This window comes from Hipposideros armiger, unplaced genomic scaffold (assembly GCF_001890085.2).
Source record: "Hipposideros armiger isolate ML-2016 unplaced genomic scaffold, ASM189008v1 scaffold_540, whole genome shotgun sequence".
Lineage (NCBI taxonomy): Eukaryota > Metazoa > Chordata > Mammalia > Chiroptera > Hipposideridae > Hipposideros > Hipposideros armiger.
Genome location: NW_017731890.1, coordinates 928,520 through 944,825, shown reverse-complemented (window position 1 = coordinate 944,825; position 16,306 = coordinate 928,520). Strand labels below are relative to the sequence as shown.

Here is a 16,306-nt window from a genome sequence, read left to right as displayed (position 1 = left end):
CCGTTCCTGGCTGGCTCTAGTCCCACTCCTCACAGGCAATGCCCAGCCCTCCCCCCGCCCCCCCAGGCAACTCCACCTGAAAGGTCATTGCTGAGGTCCTAAAGGTCAGAGGGAGGAATGGGATCCAGGATGTGGACAGAGCAGGCGACCGGAAGTTCTGGGCCGGCCTGCCCTCATCATCCCAGCCTTGAGGGTTCGAAGGGCAGTTATAACAAAAGCCACAGCCTACCTGTGTCTTGCATGACCTTATTTAGTTCTCACAGCTCCCCCAAGAGACAGGTGCTCAAAAACTGCCTGCTTTACACAGGAGGAAGCTGAGGTTCAAACAGGTATGTTAACTTGCCCAAGGTCACGCCGTGAATGAGGCAGCGCAGGCACCGGAACCCAAGTTTGCTGCTCCAGAGCCCAAGATCTGAACGTCATAACATGGGCAGCCAGCCCTGGGGACCCAACAGGTCGCGTCCAAGAGGCAGTAACCATAGTATCAAGAGCGACAGCAGCCAACAGGACGCACCCTGTGCAGGCTCTGCTTCTACTGCTTCACTTGTAACTTAATGTAATCCTCATCTTTCAGAGGAGGTTAACTAAGAAACAGAGAGGCTAAGCAATTTGTCCAAGGTCATGCCGACAGTAAATGTAAGTGAAATAGGGAGGATTTTAACCCCTGACCATCCAGGTCTCGATTCTGTGCCCTAAGGCCACACTATACTGCCTCTTAGTAAGTAGTAGTTGCTCAATAAATACTTTGAAGGAATAAATAAACTCAGCCCCTTGCCTCCTCTGATGCCTCCTCCTCTTCTCGGCCTTCCTCACCTCTCACTCTTTCCCCAACCTTTCTAGTTCACTCCTCCCTCCTCTTCTGCCTCTGGCCTCTGCAGACTTCCCCAAACTTGGTCACGTTCCTTCTGCCAAGCATCTTCCCTAGGTCCAGCTCCAATCCTGCCCTGTCTGGCCTGGACACCTGTCTACAGGTACAGGACACCTGGACACAGAAAAAGGTAGTAGCCAGAAAGGCGGTGACTTGCTCAAGGTCACAGAGAAAACCAGGGCCAACCCAGGCCAGGCACATTCCTGGGTCACCTTCAGGTCCTGCAGCTGTATGGCCACCAGCCAGCTGGCCCCAGCTCCCCTCCCTCTCAGAGCACCCATCTTTCCTAGGAAAAGGGTGAGGTAAGGGTGTGGGGAGACAGCCTCGTGGCCCAGCTCCTGAGTGGGATGGGCCAGGCCAGAAGCCGCTGCCGACAGCTCCCAGGTTTCTTGGCAACTGTCACTGCACCTCCTCCCAGTTCCTTATCGCTCTGCATCGAGGTAACAGTAATTGCGCCGTCACTACAGCTCTTTGTACTTCTCAAAAGCCTTTTTATCTGCTCACCCCTGGGAGACTCACCGGAACTGGATCAGGAGATAATCAGTTGCTAGAATCCCCAATTCCCAGAAGAATAAACTGAGGCTGGGAAAGGTGAAACTACCACCTCGAGGTCACCCAGCAAGGTGGGGGGCAGATTGAGGACTAGAACTTCCATCGGTCCAGGGTTCCGGATGTCACACTGGGGTGGGGGGCATCTCAGGGAGGTCCCACACTCTGCAAAACCCAGGTCAGACCTAGGCATGGTGGGGGAGTCAGGGAAGGCTGAGGACAGGTGACCAGATGCCTCCCTGGTTTGCATCACACCTGTCACCCAGCTGGAGAGTTGGGGAGAGGCGCCTGTCTTTTTCTCCCATCTGCAAAATGAGGGATAATGTACCTACCCGGAGAGCAGCTGTGAGCCATGGAGTAGAATGAGCATTCTAGAACATTTGCTGCTGCTGTTGTTGTTGTTATTGTTCTTATTATTGTTGTTATTAGTATTAGCTACTCTCCCAGAAAACCCCACCCTTTCAGGGCACCAGAGGGGAAACAGGACTGTCCTGGGGGTAGGACTTGGCCCTTTGGCCACCCAGAGAGAGCTGCCCTGCCTGGAGGCCCCCAGGCGGGTCTGACTCCTGCAGCCTCTGCAGCCTCATCTCCACACACACATAGTCCCTTCCTGTCCTGCCCCTGTTGCCTTGTCCTAGCCTGGACGGGCTGCAGGCAGTTTTCTAAACAAGCCAACTCAGAACCTCTGCACAGGCTGTTCCCTCTGCAGGGGGTTCCTCTTTCCTTCTTTACTGCCTCATGAACTATTCATGCTGTAAAATTCAATTTAAACAGGTGAGACTCTGGTGGTCAGAGCAGGTGACATATGACCAGGTAAGGCATGAAGACTGTGACGGGCAGCAGGGTAGCTGGACAGGCGCTGGACAGCACGCACACAAGCTGGGAAAACCAGGCTTGGTGGCTTGGAGGGCAGAGGAGGGGCTCAGCCACCAGTGAACACTGGGCCGAGAAGGATTTGCGGGGACTAACCCAAGACAGGGGCCTGAGGGGTCCAGGTCGGCCCAGTGCTGGTCACCAGAGGTCCATGAGGCCAGCTGGTTCTGCCAACCTGGTGATTCATGTGGGGGGAGGGGCTGGGGGTAAGAGGGCTACTCCTGTGGACCCCCCCTCACCCAGAGGGGCCTCTCTGGATAGGGCCTGGGAGCTGCCTGGGTCTCCCACCCATGGTATCAGGCCTGGAGAGACTCTGTAATATCCTAAAACCAGAGACTAGAGGTGGCCCTGGAACTGCCTCTTTCCCCAGGGGCAACAGAGGCCCATTGTCTCCAGAGCTCAACCATCTGGCACTGACCACGCTGCTTGCCCCTGGCTCTGCCAAGGTGCCAGGGAAGGGGGCCAGGGGCAACCCAGCGAGCAAGTTTCCGAAGCTCAGCCCAGGGAGCCGGGCCTCCTCCTCCCAGGCCCACGGGGAGGGGTGTGGAGTGGGAACCGGGCATGGCTGCCCCGGCTCTCTTTTCCCAGGTACCTTTGACCTTCACCAGGGTTCAAGAGGGAGCGTGGGGGCGGCCCAGCGCAGTGATATCAGGTAATCCTTACAACAACAACCCTGATTGAGGGCTGCTGTTATCTTCACACCATTTCAGAGATAAGGCAGCGGAGGCTCAGTGAAGTTGCCAGATGGTCCCTGGGGTCCCATAGCCACCAAGGGGTAGAGCTGGCACGGTCCCCCTGGAGGTGGGAGGAGAGGGCCTCAGGCTCCAGGTGAGCTGGAAGGTGGCACATGGGGCCCCCACCCTCACCCTGCATTGGCTGAGCGCCGAGATACCCGGATCCCGGAGCTGGGCCAGGCAGCGGCCTCCTGAGCAAACAACAGGTTGGCAGCCCCAAGAGGAGGTCATGGGACTGGCCCCCACCGGGGTGCAGCACCCGGGGACCGGGCCTCCCGTCCACCTGCCGCCTGCCAGCGCCTCCCTGCCCAGGTGGCTCAGGCCCTGCTGTGGCCTAAGCCTGACCCTCCCCACTTCCTGGGGGGATGAAATCCTCCCTGCACACGGGACAGGGGGGAGGAGTGACACTGAGATGACCTAGCCATGGGGCCTCTGCTCAGGTAATAACAACACCTGCTCACCCAGCCTGGCACTTTACAGCTTACAGACCGCCTTCATTCTAGACCCTCTCAACAGCCTCACAAGGAAGCTAAGGCAGGTAACGTTATCTCCATTCTACACGGAAGAAAACTGCAGCCGAGACAGAGCTGGTGACTTGTCCAAGGTACCACACCCAAACCTCAAACCCAGCTGCTCTACTCCTTGCCCCACCGGCGCAAGACAACTCCCACTGATGGGCCTGGCACATGCCGCCCACCCTTAGTGTCCAAGGGAAGGGTGGGCCAGAGGAAGGACCTTTCCAGCACCCATACGCTGGGGCCTGATGCCCACTGGGTCTCACAGCCACCTATCCCTCACCTCCCTCGTTAACCTATTGTCCTCCCCCACCCCCACCTCTGCAGCCCAGGGGTCTCCCTTCTGCAAACACCATGCATTCCTTCACTCACTCACTCCATCACCCCCCCACTTCCCCCGCGCTTGCCCTTCATGCCCACGCTCAGTCATGCATTCAGGACACACGTTCTGACGCCTGCTCTGGGCCAGACAATGGGGCTGGGTGTTGGCATCAGAGCTGGGGAGCCAGGCCTCCCCCACCTCAAAGCAAAGGCTCAGTAACACTGGCTCGGACTGTTCTCTAGCTGTTCCTGGCGCTCCTTGGGCCTCACTGCGCAGACACTGAACCCTCCGGTGCTGAGGCCTTGTTTAATCCATCCATCTTCCTCCCTAGTCAGTGCGTTTGCTGCCTCATGGACCCCAGGCCAGGCTGGTGAGCAGAAGTTCCAGCCAGGCCAAGGTGAAACCCCCTTGGACAGGGTCACCATCTCCTAATCAAAGGCGACAAGGAAAAGCCCTGGCTCTGTCTCTAAATTGCCGTATGTTCAAGACTAAGTCACCATAACCTCCCCAAGCAGCTCCCACTGGCAACTGGGACGCAGACTAGATGATGCTAAGGGGGGCTTGGACGTTCTGCAGCAGGGTGAATGGGAGGATGAGGAGCTGGGAGCTGAGTCAGCTGAGGACGGGCTGGAACCCTGGAGGGCCTACTCTCCCCAGCAGGGGCTGTGGAGGGCACCTCAGGTTCCTCCACGTTGTCTCTCTTGTCTGAGCCTCAGCTTCCTCATCTGCAAAATGGGGTAGTAATACCTACTTTGCAGGGTTGTTCTGCAGAATACATTAGATACTATAATGTACAATCTGACTAGCTGACAGCTGAGTACAGTCATGCGTTGCATAATGACGTTTCGGTCAATGGCGGACCTCATAGACGATGGTGGCCCCATAAGATGATAATGGAGCTGAAAAATTCCTATCGCCTAATGACATCATAGCCATCTCAACATTGTAGCACAATGCATTACTCATGTGTCTGTGGTGATGCTGGTGTAAACAAGCTTACTGCCCTGCCAGCTGTATAAAAGAATAATAGCACATACAATTATGTGATAATTATGTACATCATACTCGATAATGATAATAAATGACTATGTTACTGGTTTATGTACTTACTATGCTACACTTTTTATCACTGTTTTGGAGAGTACTCATTCTACTTATATATAAACAAAGCTTGCTGTAAAACAGTGCGCCGTGTTATATGAGCAGCAGCCTCATACGCCTGGTGTTTACATCTTTTGATTGCATCATTTTCTTTTGTGCTTGATCTAATCTCCTGTTGTGCCATAAATGTAGCATAGCCTAAGTGTGCAGTGTTTATAAAGCCTTCAGCAATGGGCAGAAATGTCCGAGGCTGTCACAGTCACTCGCCACTCACTCACCGACTCCCCCAGAGCACTTCCGGTCCTGCAGGCTACATCCATGGTGAGTGCCTTATACAGGTGTACCACTGTTTATCTTTTCTTTTTTTTTAAATTTTATTGGGGAACAGCCATGGTCATTGGTTACACATTGCTTTCATGCTACAATGGCATAGTTGGCTCTTTTAAGGAGGGCACAGCTCACAGTGGCCCATGTGGGGATTGAACCGGCAACCTTGGTGTTATCAGCACCACGTTCTAACCAACTGAGCTCACCGTTCACCCCCCACTGTTTATCTTTTATACTGCATTTTTACTGTACCTTTTCTATGCTTAGATATGTTTAGACACAAATATTTACCATTGTGTTAGAGTTGCCTACAGTATTCACTGCAGTACATGCTGTACAGGCTTGTAGCTTAGGAACGATAGGTTATAACCATAACCTAGGTGTGGGTAGGCTGTATCATCTAGGTCTGTGTAAGTGCACGCTGAGATGTTTGCAAAATGACAAAATCACCTAATGATGCAATTCTCAGAATGCATCCCCGTTGTTAAGTGGCACGTGACTCTATACAGTAAGTGTTCAACAAATTATAGGCTCCTGCCTAGAGAGGTATAACATCAGAGGTGGGGCTCTGGAGCCAGACTGCCTAAGTTTGTATCCTAGTTCTGCTACCTAGCAGCTGTGTGACCTTGGGCAAGTTACTCAACCTCTCTGTGCCTCAGTGTCCTCATCTACGAAATGGGATAACAGTACCTGCCTCCAAGGGTTGGCATGAGGAGTAAATGGGTTCATACATGTAAATACATAAACATTAACCATGAACATTTCCTGGCCTTCCCTTCTCTCTTCCTTTCTTCCTTCTTTCCTTCTCTGCAGGCTGCTGAGGAATGAGGCAGGACTCCCGGGCGAAAGTTGTGAGAAGGTAGAAAACAATGTGATAAATAAAGCTGCCAAGGAGTAAAACCACCAGCTGTGTAAGGTACTGAGCTCCCTGTCACGCAAAGGCAGGCAGAGCCTCTCAGGGATACATAGGGGGAGATACAAGCATGGGAACAGGAGGAATAAAAAGGGCATGGGCGTGACTAGACCTCCCAGGAGCCTCCCACATCTGGAATCTGTGCCTCTTGATGACACTAGGGTCTCTGTGTTTGAGGACAGAAGCAGTGAATAAGTCCCATTATTCTGAGGAAATGAGCTTTCCTGGGTTGGCTGGGGGCACACAAATTGTGACTACTGCTCTGCAGGGTTGTTTGGCCATTCCTATTGAAGATGAAAATGTGCATCCTCATTGGCCCAGCAACTCTACTTCTAGGCATTTATCCTCTAAAAATACTTACACAAATGCAAATATATATACAGTGAATGTCCTTTGTTTATACATATAAACAAAGGACATTCACTGCAGCAGGGTTTGCAATAGCTAAATTCTGGAGGCCACCCCAACATCCATTCAAAGGAGGCTGATTAAATGCAAACCATGGAATACCATGCAGCGATGACAAAGGGCGTCTCCAGTCAGACAGAAAAAGGGGTTTGAGGCATATTGCTTAAGTGAAAAAAGCAAGTTGCACAACAAAAATCTTACTTGTAAACATTTAAGATTACATGTAAAAGTTCACACGGGTTATCCCTGGGAAACAGGACCGCAAGGAACTTCTGCCTTCTACAGAAGATATTGTTCTACATTGTTTAGATTTTTACAATGAGCACTTATTATTAATATTTTTATAATCGGAAAGAAGCTTATGAAAGATTTCTTAAAAGTGAGCACTTACTACAGTCAGCTCTCTGAGTCCCCGATTCCTTTACCTTTCTCAAGCATCTTGAGAAGGAGATATTCTTCACTCTTTATTCCAAGGAGAAGCTGACACAGAGGCAGGTTAAATACCATGGCCAAAGTCCCCCAGTCAGGGGTGACAGAGGTGACTGTAATCCCAGTTCTGGCTCACTCTGAAGCCCATACTCTTTCCCCTACATTAGGCATTAGGCAACCTTCTCTGAGGGTCAGGGAAGAGAGAAGGCAGGAGAGCAGCAGCCCAGGCAACTGGGCAGAGGGCTATGGCCTGAGACTTCAGCTGTTAGGTCCTGGGAGCCAGGCCAGCTGAGGTTAGCGTGTGCGCGTGGACAGGGCTGTCTGCCTCATTTGCAAATGCAAATACAGGCTCTGCTCCTGGCTCCAGCTCCATGCATGCCCTGAGCTGCCCCACGCTGGCAGGTGCCCGGCCCCACCCCTGGCACTACCCCCTGAGGCTGCAGGGTCACTAGGCAGGTGGGCACACACTGGGGCTCTAAATAATTTCCCATGTTGATTAACCTGTTGCGGGACGAATTTGGTGTTGAAGGTTGCTTGTCACCTTCTCAGTGAGAGCCTAGAAAGGTGATGAGGACAGCAGCGTGCGCCTGAGTCCAGATGGGCCAGTGAACAGAGCTAGAAGTCAGATGGACCTGAGTTCATCTCTCTGCTATGTCAAGCTCCAGCTCTGTGGCCTAGGGCAAGTCACTTCACCTCTCTGAGCCTCCATTTCCTCAGCTGTAAAATGATGTTGATAATTCTTCCCTGCAGCGTTGCTGGGAGAACTCAATGAGATAATGCATGTGAAAGTACTCCCTAGAAGCCACCTTCCACATGCAGGGGGTGGGGGTTAGGATCCTACACGTGTATGCATGGGGCGTGTACTTGTCTGTGCAAATGTGGGGTGAACAAAGGTCGTTCCTGGCTGGATCAGAGGGCCCTGCCCCACAAAATCAGCAAGCAGGTGGGGCAAATGTATGACACTCGTGCTGGCAGCCAGCACCGGGTTTTTGCAGCTCTGCCCGGTGGTGAGAGAGGGTGTGTGTGACTCTGTGGATGAGGATGTAGATGGCAGGAACGTGAAATGTGGGTGGGAGAGAAAGTGCTCGTGTCTGGGGCGTGTGTGGGTTTACATGCGAGCATGTTTGTATGTGTCACATCATCCACCTGCCTAAAAGCCCCTAGTGGCTTCCCACTGCGTGCAGGATCGAGACTCAACAGCCTCACGTGGCCCATGAGGCCCTGCGTGTCCATCCCACCTCCAGGCCTCTGCACACACTGTACCCTCTACCTGGTACACTCTCCCCTGTCCTCCCCCATCACACTTCACGTGCTGTGCTCTCATCCATTCTTTCTGGAACCCCTCCCCCCTCTCCAGGCTGGGACAGGCTGCTCGCACCCTGACCAGCTTTCCCAGAAGCCTGTCCTTGGCCATCACAGGTTGATCAGTTTGGTTTGCACTTGTTCCAGTGTGATTATTAAATCACTATCAGGCTCTCCTACTAGAAATGGTACCTCCTCAGGTGAGAACAGGATGTGTTAGGAGGCCTGGCACACAGTCATGCCCAGTCATGATCTGCTACACAAGTGACCGTGTATGTATGTAACTCTGTGTTCATGATAAAGCTGTCCAGACGAGAGTCAAGTCTAGGAGTGTGACTAGGGAAATTGTGTGTGTGTCTGTGGATTTGTGTAGAGGGTCATGTCAAGAACCCCTGACCTTGTGGGAGGGTGGGTCTGGGAAAGCCCGATGCATTCTGTGGCCAGTACCCACCCCTGCTGCAAGGAAGAAACCACTGCCACCACCCAGCCAGGGCAGGGACTGCTCAAGGTCACCCAGCCGGGATTCAGTGCAAGCCTGTCTGACTGCAAAGCTGGCATTCTCAGGGCCAGTGTCAAGGTCAGTGCCCAAGGCTGGGGAGCATGCTCACGTGTAAGCAGGTCTCACCTCTTGGCAGGTGGTGAGATTCCAGAGGGTAGAGTCAACACGTGGCAACTCTGTACCCTCCGCAGGGCCCAGCACATAAGATGATACGGCAATAGCTGGGATCGCTGGCATCACTCTGTGCCAGGCTCTGGTTTTAGATGTTGGCACAAATGACCACATTTAATCCCCACAACCGTCTACGAGGTCAGTGCTCTTATTGTCCTCATTCTACAGGTGAAGAGACCGAGATCCAGAGAAGTTAACCTGCACTGGACACAGCACTGGACTGACAGGAAGTAAGAAAAGTTGGAGTTGGTATTTGAACTCAGGTCTGCCCGAAAACAGAACCCAAATATTTACATGCACCACCCGAGCCTGCACACTGCCAGGATGTAGAGGCCAGCAGGGCCGGACAGACTGGGAAACTTAGTGCTGCACGAAACCTGAAGGACCGACCATCTCTGCCTCTTCACTGTGCCGAAGATGGACATGGGGAGACTGCCCAGAGATAGAGACTCACTTCCCAAGATCACACAGGAAGATAGTGCCAGTCCCAGGACCAAAACCAGCTAGAGGGGATCTTGTCTCCAAAAGCTAAAGGAGCACTTTCCTGGAAGAGGGGATCCCTCTGGTCTTGGGTCTCTCCCAGGAGTCCTCCCTAAGGACGTGGCCTTCCCCAGAAGGGGGCATCTCCTGGCCCCATAGGAAGACAGAGAGGGACAAAATGGCTTCGAGACCTGCAAGAGCTGAGCTGAACAGAGGATGAAAAGGAGGGTGGGCTAGGATCAGTGATTGTTTAGACCAAAAAGAGCAGACTTAGGGAAATACTACGTAATCCCCATCCTTATCTCATTGAAGGGCCACTGTGTGGGGTGGGAGACCAAGAGGGTGCACTTGGGCTCAGGTAGCTGGTTCCAAGTAAGGAAGAACTTTTTGATGTCTGTCTGAGCTGCCCAGTGATGGAGTAGTGAGCCTCCTGTCACTAGGAGTGAGCAAGAATGGGCCGGCCAAGGAGCTGCTAAGAGGTCGTGATGGTCTTAACCAGGGACGGTGGGCTTCAAGAGGTCCATGAAGTTGCTGCAAAAAAAGGTGCATATTTCTCAGGAGACCCCCAAAGTCTTCTTTCAATACTTAAAGGGGTCGTGAACCCAAGGAGTGGTTCTTTGCTAAGTGGGAGGCCACAGGAGGGTACCTCAAAGGTCTCTTCCATTTCCAAAGATTCTAGGAGGCTCAAATTCTCTGATGCTAAGATTTTACAAAGCCAGGAGTCTAAGACTCAGTGGTGCTGCATGTCAGTCACTGACATTATATCCAAACGCCTACCCTGCTTCAATCTGACCTCCAAATCGACCCCCTTCCTCCAAATCGACCCCCGATTTTACTCTTCCTTATCCCTCCAGCTACACTGGCCTCCTCCCTGTTCCCAGAACATACTAAGCTTGTTCCTGCCTCAGGGCCTTTGCACTTGCTGTGCCCTCGGTCAGGACTGCCGCCTTCCCTTGCTAACTGTTCCCACACCCAGCTCCTCTTATTCTTCAGGTTTTGGTTCAAATGCCACCTCCTCAGAAAGGCCTTCCATGAATCCCCCCATCATCCTCCAGCCATATACCACACGGTGATGTGCAAACTGGAGCCCGGCTACTTATGTTCAAACCTCACCCTTACCAAGAGACCCTGAACAGGTTACTTAACCCTTTTGTGCCTCAGTTTCCTCAGGCCTAAACCAGGGATAATAACAGGACGTCACAGGAGGTGGTTGGAGGATTAAATCCATCAATATATGGAAAGTGCCCTGGAACACAGCCCAGCATGCAGTGAGCTCTGGGTAGGGGCCAGCTCTTGCTTTTAAATCCAGCACGACCATCGTAGTTTGTTTTCTCGCCTATTGACATACCATCTCCCCTACTCTCCATTTTGGAGATGAAGAAATTGAGGCTCAAACAGGTGAAGTGCAGGGCCGGCCGAGTGGCTCAGTTGGTTAAGAGCTCGCTCAAGAGTTTGAGCTCTGAGCAACAGCAGTTCTAGTCCAGCCTGAGCTGAGCAGCCGCTGAGCTGCCAACAGGTAGCAGGATGGCTCAGCAAAAAAAAAAAAAAAAACAGGTGAAGTGCTGGCCAAACGAAGCTCTCTGAAGATAGGGACTGGACGTGTCTCATTTTCTGCAGCATCTACAGTCCTTAGAACTAACTGTGCCTGGCATAGAGTAGCTGCTCAGTAGTTACTTGCGGCTGAATGAAGGAATGATGAATCAATGACCATGACTCTATCACTCTGAGGCTTTGTGTAGCCAGGAGCCTGTGCACTTAAGATTCTAACTCAGCCTGCCCCTACCCACCCTAGTCCCAGAAGACCCCCCAGCTCAACCAAGGTCCCAGCCTCTCTCAGAAGTGGCTGCTGGAACAGGAGGGCTAATAAGCTGAGGACCAGCATCCATGCCTCGATCCCCAGTGGGACCCTTTACCCCAGCTGGGCCAAGGGGATGAGGCAGGAGCTGCCTTGGCATTCACCTTGGGGGATTCCTGCCCAGAGTTTTGGTGGCAGGTATGGGCTCAAGAAGCGGCTGCTCGCTCTGCCATCCTGTGCTCTGCCAGCTGCCTGCCGGGGGCCTGCCCACTAGATGCATAATAGATGAGGAGGCCCAGCGGGCTGTGCCTGCCTGGCATTTCAGAGACACTAATGAGGCCAGCCTGGGCTTCCTGCAGTGGTACACAGACCCCCAGGGCCTGTGCCTCGGTGATGACAGAGAGAAACCACCTGAGGACAGGGGCCGCCCACCCAAGCCCCCTACTTGGCACAGGCAGCATCTAGGAGAGCGAGAATTAAAGGAACGGCCTCAGGTTGACCACTCTGCCAGTCTTGGTTCACCACCCATAGACTGTATACCCCTGAGCCTCAGTGTCCTCATCTGTAAAATGGAGGGAGAGAGGTGGTAATAGTCTCTACTTTGTAAAGCTGGTATAAGGATGGAATGAAATAATTCAGATGAAGTGTCTGGCCCAGGGCCTGGGACTCAGGAAATGCTTCATAGATGGGAGCAACTGGTACCATTACTGGCAAGGGTAGATAACTCAGTGACCAGGTGGGCCCTCGTGGTGGGGCAAATGGAGCTGGGCCGTGACCCCTGTTTCGGAGGTATGTGGGGTCATCTCACTCTCCCCCAACCACCTTAGAACCAGGACTTCCCTCATTCCCATGGCGTCCCTGTCTCTGGCCAAGGTCCCTTCCTTGGCAGGAAAACAATCTGGTTTCAAACGCAGCCCGTGCCAGCTCTGTGACTTTGGGCCAGAGCCTTCACTGCTCTCAGTCCTGGTTTGGTCCTCTAAAATGGGGACACAGCTTAATGACCACAGTCAAATACCCAGCACACTGCTGGCACTTAATCCTTGCTGGGTCCAGCGTCCTCCTCCCAGGCTCCTAGCGTTAAAGTCAAAGTTGAGCCTCCTCTTCCCAGGATATTTCCAGAACCCCCCTTCCCTGCACAACTGCATCTTGCCATGCTCCCATCCTGGCACTGCTCCACCTCCTTCTTTCCCCACCATTTGAAGCCACCTTAAATGTCCATCCCCCAAGAGGGCTGCAGAACCAGAGTCATCCACCGTCCCACTGGCCCTTAATCCTCCCGCAGGGCCTCAATTCTATGACATTTGCACACTTGTTCTGGGCTTCTCCATTGCAGGTAACTTGCTGACAAGGGACAGGGAGCAGGGGAATCCAGCCCTGATCACATCTGGCCTCTACCAGCCCTCACTGCTCCCCTGATCTAAGTCCCAATCTCTTAACTAGTTTTTTTAAAAAGGGAAGGGGGAAGCCACACCTCCTCCAGGAAGCCCTCCCAGCCTACTTGACAAAGTGTCACCTGTTCCACTCTCGGGACACATTCAATTCAATGTCACAAACATTCATTAAGCATTCACTGGGTTCGGGTAACTGTGTGGAGAACAGAGAGATAAGGAGAGTACAGCCCAGCTTTAATGGAACGCATGCTGGAAAGTGGGCTTCAGTGAAAAGTAACTCAAGCAACCCCTGCTTTCAAGGACCTCAGAGCCTGCCTCGCACCGCAATGTGATGTGGACACGTTCATCTCAACTGAGGTTAATTCACTGGAAGATCCAATTCCACAAATACTCACTGAGCATCAAGTGGGGCACAGAGAGGGGAAGTGACCTGCCCAAGGTCACACCACTAGTATGTGGCAGAGGCAAATTCAAATACCTATCTGTCAGGCTCCGAAGGCCACGCTGTTCCCACTGCCCCAGGAAAGAGCGCTAATGTGTGCTCTGCAGGCGTGGTAAGCAGGAGGGGAGGTATGCTAAGGAGAGAAAGATAGGGTGTGTGGAGGGAATAAGGAAAGAAAACACTCAACAGTGACAACGGTGGGGTGGAGGTGTGGCAAGGGCTTGTGGAAATGGAGAGGGCACAGCAAGGGGAGGGGACAATGTGAGCAAAAACACGAAGATGGTGCTCACCGGGACCATATTCCCATCGACCAGAAATGAGGGGCACAGGAGAAGTTAGTCCCAGGCTAGAAAGGGAGGTGGAGACAGGCCTTGAATGCCTGGAAATCATAATTAATAATCAAAATGACCCTCATTTTACACTAATTCTATGCCGGGCACAGGCTGGAAGCTATGCAATTGGCTTCCAGGGGTGGAGGTGGAAGGGAGGGCATAGGGGTGAGCATCTTGGGGTTAGCAGCTCTAACAAGGAGGGTGTAGGGCAAGGCATTGTGGGTAATAGGCAAGTCCTGGTGATTGCATAATCTTACTTTATAGGTATGTCAACCGAGGCCCAGAGTGGGGAAGGGGCTTGCCCAACATCACACAGCAGGTTAGTTACTATCAGTCCTGGACCCTCATCTCTGACTCTCCTTTCAAGGCTCCCTAGAGTGGGCTTTCTGGGTCACCCCTCCATCTTCAAGTCTTCCCTCAAGTGCATTCCCTTAGCCCTGCGCTGTGGCCCGGAGGCCCTGGGACAGGGTGGGGAAGACTCTGGGCTCTGCAGAGCCTGGAAGACTAAGACTCAAATCCCAGCTCTGCTACTGACTAGCCGTGTGACCTTGGGCAGGTCACTTCCCCCCTCTGTACATCATTGTTTTCATCTATAATTAGAGATAACAGTCCCTAACTCGGGGATGTGGGAAAGATTATGTGAGATGATACCGTTCAACCGCCCAACAGTACCTGGTACACAGCATGTGCTGAATAAATGGCAGTTGTTGGGATATTGTTACTGAACTTGAAGGAAAAGATGGAGTCTTCCTCACCTCACCCTACCCCTGCTCTGGGCCTAGCACACCGTCTTGCACATAGTCAAGGCTCAAATCTACTGGCCACAGCAGCAGGCCATAAGCCCAGAGAGGGAGAGTAACTGGCCCCAGGTTACACAGAGAGCATCAAAGGAAAATAAAAGGGCAGGCCCCGGAGCTCAGCCTGGGCACTCCATGTGCCTCCCACCCCACGTGTGGCTTCCAGGAGACTCTGGCAGCAGGTAGGGCAATGGTGCCAGATAGGAGTTATCCAACAGCTGGGGGGCACTGCAGGGCCCAGGGACCCCAGGAAGCCCTCAGCAGGGGCAGGAAGCAGGAGACAGAGCAATTGGGGGCTGTCCTGCTGGAGATGAAGTGATAGCAAAAGCAGCCAGCCGGGCCCATGTGATGCTGGTGCCAGGGAAGCAGGGAGGTGCCCGCCTGCTGGGGCCCAGGGGGTGCTGTGAATCCCAGGGTGAGGCTGCACCTCCACCCACCGCTCTCCGTGTTGGGGAAGCTGCAGACACAGCTGCCTCCTTCTCTCCTCCTCCAAAGAGAGGGCAGCCTCACACTTAGGAAATGGGCTTGAGGAGAGGGTTCTGAAGGCTGTGTGTGGAGTAGGACTAGAGGGTTTGGGGGTCAGCAAAATGGCTAAGGGCACCCCCAGCCCAGCCCGAAGCCACCATGAGGTGGGAAGGAATAGAGAAGAGACAAAGGAAGAAAACACTTTCAGTGAGGGCCTACAATATGCCAGGCCCTGTTTTAGTTTTTTTGTTTGTTTTACAACGCTATACTCTGTTAAACAGGCATTTTAATCTCCATTTCACAGACAAAAACACTGAGTTTCAAAGGGCCGGCTGAGTGGCTCAGTTGGTTAAGAGCTCGCTCAAGAGTTTGAGCTCTGAGCAACAGNGTTGGTTAAGAGCTCGCTCAAGAGTTTGAGCTCTGAGCAACAGTGGTTCGAGTCAGCCCGAGCTGAGCAGCCGTGAGCTGCCAACAGGTGGTGGGATGGCTCAGCTAAAAAAAAAACAAACAAACAAAAAAACACTGAGTTTCAGAGAGGTTAATGAATTGCTGCAGGTCACACAGGCAGTGGCAGAGTTGACATTTAATTAGATTTGCCTAACTCCCAGGTGGAGCTCTTGAAAGAACTGTGGGGGAGGCTACCTGGGGGCAGAGGTGGTAGAGGGCCCACCCACCCCATCACCTGGAGAGGATGGTTGGAGGGTTGGTGGGGTCTGGTTTGGCATTATAAGTGTGGTAATGGTTTGGGAGTGTCCCCAGGGTCTAGCCAAGCAGCTCAGACCCTCCTGAGGGCCCCCAGTACTTACCACACACTCCGGCGAGGCGTGAAGGACTTGTCCACCCTGAAACACAGCAAGAGGGGTAGCAGGTTAGAGGGCAGCCCTATCTTACCCAACCTTGCCCAGCATATCAGGCCAAACCCACTCACCCCTGCCCTCCCAGAGGGGCCTCGAGGAGGTGCCAGATGCATTGTCACCAACCCCCATAGGCTACCGGGGCCCTAATGTCAGATTAGGGACATGGGAAGGTGTGGGGTGAAGGAGTCAGGAAAAGAGGCAGGACTGGGGACACAGGGGTAGGGGAACAGGGGCCTGGGACCAGGAGATGAGGTGGCAGCAGGGGTGGGGGTCAGTGTGGGAAACCCCAGAAACCCCAGGTGGAGTGGGACAATGACCACAACAGTTGGGGGTCAGAGCAAGGATGTGGGGTGTGGCTAGGGCCAGCTTAGGGTGTTTCCAGACAGGACTGAAGGGTGTGGGTATTTAGGAAGAACACCTCCCCGGTTTCTCAGCAGCCTGCCTTGATCCTGGAGCTGGAGTTCACTCATAGCCACCAGGGGACAAGAGCCTGGGAATCTGGGAGCAGGAGATCCACGGGGAGCTTCCTCTCCGGCCCCGCTCACAGCACACACGCACCCTGCCCCGAAGCAGAGCCAGAGAAGACCTCACGCCCGCCGAGTTCAGGGGCCACCCCTAGGCTTTCTATCCCCCTAATACCTTCAGGTTCTGTCTCCGAGGGAGAGTGTGGGCAGTGTCCCCTCCCAGATTCTCCCCCCCCCCAAAACCCTCTTGGAGGGCACCTTGGGGTTCGGGA

The 16,306-nt window shown here is 53.2% G+C and overlaps 1 protein-coding gene across 12 annotated transcripts in view; it reads right to left on the bottom strand.

The window, feature by feature from the left end:
- RAP1GAP (RAP1 GTPase activating protein) overlaps positions 1 to 16,306 on the bottom strand; it is a 63,018-nt gene that overhangs the window by 30,593 nt on the left and 16,119 nt on the right. For 6 of the 12 annotated variants that reach the window (XM_019668842.1, XM_019668845.1, XM_019668843.1 and 3 more), the window contains exon 1: positions 6,043 to 6,127. Coding sequence is in view for 3 of the 12 variants with exons in the window: in XM_019668840.1 (XP_019524385.1) it covers positions 6,043 to 6,127; positions 15,520 to 15,555 (121 nt within the window). In the remaining 9 variants the exon portion in view is untranslated. Of the gene's footprint in view, positions 1 to 6,042; positions 6,128 to 15,519; positions 15,556 to 16,306 lie in introns of those variants that run through there. The other 6 variants (XM_019668850.1, XM_019668853.1, XM_019668841.1 and 3 more) reach the window with 2 other exon arrangements.